We start from the raw sequence: 3644 nt of genomic DNA on the forward strand, positions 1-3644 counted from the left end.
CTACAGGCATGTGCCACCATGCCTGGCTAATTTTTTCTCTATATATTTTTAGTTGTCTGATTAATTTCTTTCTATTTTTAGTAGAGATGGGGTCTTTCTCTTGCTCAGGCTGGTCTTGAACTCCTCAGCTCAAACAATCCTCCCGCCTCGGCCTCCCAGAGTGCTAGGATTACAGGTGTGAGCCACCGCGCCTGGCCTGGCCTAGATTTTTAACCTCAATAACTGAGAACTATGGTCCCACTAAAAGAATAAGGAAGTCAGAAAATGGAGGTGTTTGTAGAGGAGAATAAGTTAGTTTCATTTTGAATATATTGGTTTTAAAGTAATGAGGAGCATATCCAAGTATTAGTATTCCATATATAGTTGGAAATACAGAACTAGATAATGGTTGTTAGGACTAAAAAAATATATTTGAATCATTTACCTGCTTAGAAGTCATTCAAGCCACAAAAGTGAATTTTTTTCTTTTAGTCATCAGATGTGAGCATCTTGTGTCAGAGGCTGGGTTAAAAGGTGAGAGACCTGTCCTATCTGTGCTTTTGAGGAACTTTGGATCTAGTAGAAGGATAGTACGTTCAGGGTACAGTGAGAACAAACAGGAAGGGATCTCTACTTTATTGACCTGGAGAAGTTAGTTTTATAAAAGAAGAATGTTCCAAGAATTTATATAGGTTGAGTTTGAATGTAGTAAAGGAACTAGGGTAGAAGAAAAGGGGAAGCTATTAGGAGCTGAAGATGAATTTGAAGAGTAGAGAGTGCAGTGTTACAGCAGCTAAAACTGGGAGGCATGATTAGTAGTGTCAGATGTTTTAAGGAGGTCAAGCTATAAGGACTCAAAACTCTTTATAAATATATTTGGTGGATGTCCCCAAAACAGTGAAATAGGGGAGAAGTGAGAGGAATCCATCAATCAGTACTTATAAAAGTAAATAATTATGTGAATTTGGGATGGCTTCAGGGACAATACATTTTTTAAAAAATTTCAATAGATTTAGGGGGTACAGGTGTCTTTTGTTACATGGATGAATTGTATAATGCTCAAGTCAGGGCTTTTGGTGTCCTGGTTACCAGAATAGTGTACATTTTACCCCATAGGTAATTTTTTTATCCCTCACTCCCCTTCTTAACTCTCCCCCCTTCTTAGTTTCTAATGAAGGACAATACATTTAAAGTTTGTCCTGTAAATTGACCAAATTTACAAGATAAAGCTATTCTGTGCTGATCAAAACTGGCGAGTTCTGCAGCTTTTCATAGGCCTATAGGTCTGCAGATTCTTTCTATGTGGAGGACGGATACAAATTATTTTGTTTTTGTGTCTGTTGTGACTTTGAATTCTACCTAGGAGTAGGGTCCTGGCTCTTTGGACTGTAGAGAAGAATTAACTGAAATGGTGATGATGCAGTGGAGACTCACAGATGTTGATGTTTGCAAGATGCCATTGTGTTTCTAATCTGCTATTTTTCCCCATAGGTTTAACTTCTTTATTCAGCAAAAATGTGGATTCAGAAAAGCACCCAGGAAGGTTGAACCTCGAAGATCAGACACAGGGACAAGTGGTACAGCGTACAAAAGAAGTGTTTTGATTCCTCCTGTGGAAGAAACAGCCTTTTATCCTTCTCCCTATCCTATAAGGACTCTTGTAAAACCTTTGTTTTTTACTGTTGGGGTAAGAGCTCACATCATTAGGAGTTACCTACCTCACTACAAGGGCAGTGTTAAAGTTCTGTTTGTCTTCTTTAGGTTCCCTTAAAGTAAGGACAGATGGAGGGGGATCAAAGTATCTGGGTAGCTGGGCTCATGAATTCTGACTACAGAATGTGAATTTAGTAATTGCTTTTAGAAACTGGCTCAGTTGTGTAAGCCCTGGAGAAGAAACTTAACGAGCCTCATATTTGGTACAGCATTTCAACGGATACTAAGTTAGCATTTTGAATTTTGTTTGAAGATTTGTTGGTGGAAACAGGCTCCAGGGTATTGGGAAGTTAATAAAATAAACAGTAAAGTGTCCTTTTTACCTATTAGGTTTCACTGTGCCAGGTGTTCTTTCTGTTGGTTTGTAAAAAGCAATGAAAATGAAGTGCTGTCCTTGATAATGTACAGATCTATTTCCCTTTTAAATTATTTTGTAATATATCTACTTTTATCTAGTTTACAGGCTGTGCATTTGGATCAGCTGCTATTTGGCAATATGAATCACTGAAATCCAGGGTCCAGAGTTATTTTGATGGTATAAAAGCTGATTGGTTGGATAGCATAAGACCACAGAAAGAAGGAGACTTCAGAAAGGAGGTAAAGATAAACATTGCTTTCTTTGTTCTAGTTAATCACAAATTTTTTATTGATACATAATATATGTACATATTTTCAGAATACAAGTGATATTTTGATACATTCATACAATGTATAATAATCAAATTAGGGTAATTATAATATCCATCACCTTAAACATTTATCTTTATGCTGGGAACATTCAAACTATTCTGTACTAGCTATTTTGAAATAGGCAATAGATTATTGTTTACTATAGTTACTCTAGTGGTAATCCCAATCTTTGAAGTCTGGTTATTTATCAAGTGTTTTTAGTTAATGGCAACATTAGATTAATAGATGTCAAGTCAGTTCACTTAACATTGTTTTAGAGTCCTTTTATTACAGTAAATATTTATTAATGTTTTGTATGTCTGGCAGTGTTGTATTTAACAGTGTTCCAAGAATTTTGTCCCTCTACCCACATGCATCAAAAATCACCACAGATAGTTCTAAAAAGTTAATGTTTTGAGGGCCCATCTTAACTCCACTGAAGTTTAAGAGCCACTGTTATATTACCTTACTGGATTACTTTAGAGTACATATCAGAATCACAGGGAGTTTTTCAAAATATACATGCCTTAGGGGTAGAGCTACCAAGTAGATTTTAAAAAGTTTCTCAGTGACATGATATTTATATACCTCTGGTAAATACCCTCTGAGTGTTTCTAACTGTGCTCAGGAGATGGGATGCAAGAAAAAGGTACAAATACAGAACTTGTCATTTACTTTATTTGCAAGTTGATGGCCTTCCTTCCTCTTAAATGATTTTTTTAAAATGTTTCCTTTTAGATAAAACATAAATATTTTATTTCTTTAAGTTGCCAATACTTATTGAGCACTGAGGCTTTAGGTTAATATGTGGTTCCAGATCCATCTGGTTTCAGGCACCTTTGTTTCCTATGATACACTGCCCTCTGGTTCAGACAGTGGGTGGATGTCCTCCTTATTTTTCCCCTTCCTAGGAACAGTGTGATCCTGGCCAACAAGAGCCTGAGAAGGAAGGCTTGGGTTTTCTTTTTATTAATGATAGTTTGAGGTCCCTCTGAAGAGGGAAAAGGATTCATTCTTCCTTGTTTCCTCATCAACATATTCAAGAAGCATGAGCTCTGCTTAGAGAGGCTTTATCCCGGAGTAACGATGGATAATATTTGCAGGTGAAAGTTACAATAACTAGCAGATTTTTATTAAGTACAGCATATTTGAGAAGATAGTAAAACTGACCTAATTCCTAAGGAATTATCCTAGATCCGTTAGAAAGCTATAGGTTTCCAGCACATCTTTGCACTATGAAGTTTTGATATCCAAATGTATCCAAATGGTTTTTTTTTTTTTTT

The 3644-nt window shown here is 36.3% G+C and overlaps 1 protein-coding gene across 1 annotated transcript in view; it reads left to right on the top strand.

Annotated features, from left to right (window-relative positions):
• The window catches only part of PARL (presenilin associated, rhomboid-like), a 49031-nt gene that overhangs the window by 13041 nt on the left and 32346 nt on the right, over nucleotides 1-3644 (top strand). Inside the window, exons 2-3 of the mRNA XM_012640028.1 lie at nucleotides 1471-1666; nucleotides 2149-2319. Of these exons, the coding sequence (XP_012495482.1) occupies nucleotides 1471-1666; nucleotides 2149-2319 (367 nt within the window). The remainder of the gene's footprint in view (nucleotides 1-1470; nucleotides 1667-2148; nucleotides 2320-3644) is intronic.

Source organism: Propithecus coquereli, unplaced genomic scaffold (genome assembly GCF_000956105.1).
Source record: "Propithecus coquereli isolate 6110/MARCELLA unplaced genomic scaffold, Pcoq_1.0 Scaffold10, whole genome shotgun sequence".
NCBI classification, from domain to species: Eukaryota; Metazoa; Chordata; class Mammalia; order Primates; family Indriidae; genus Propithecus; species Propithecus coquereli.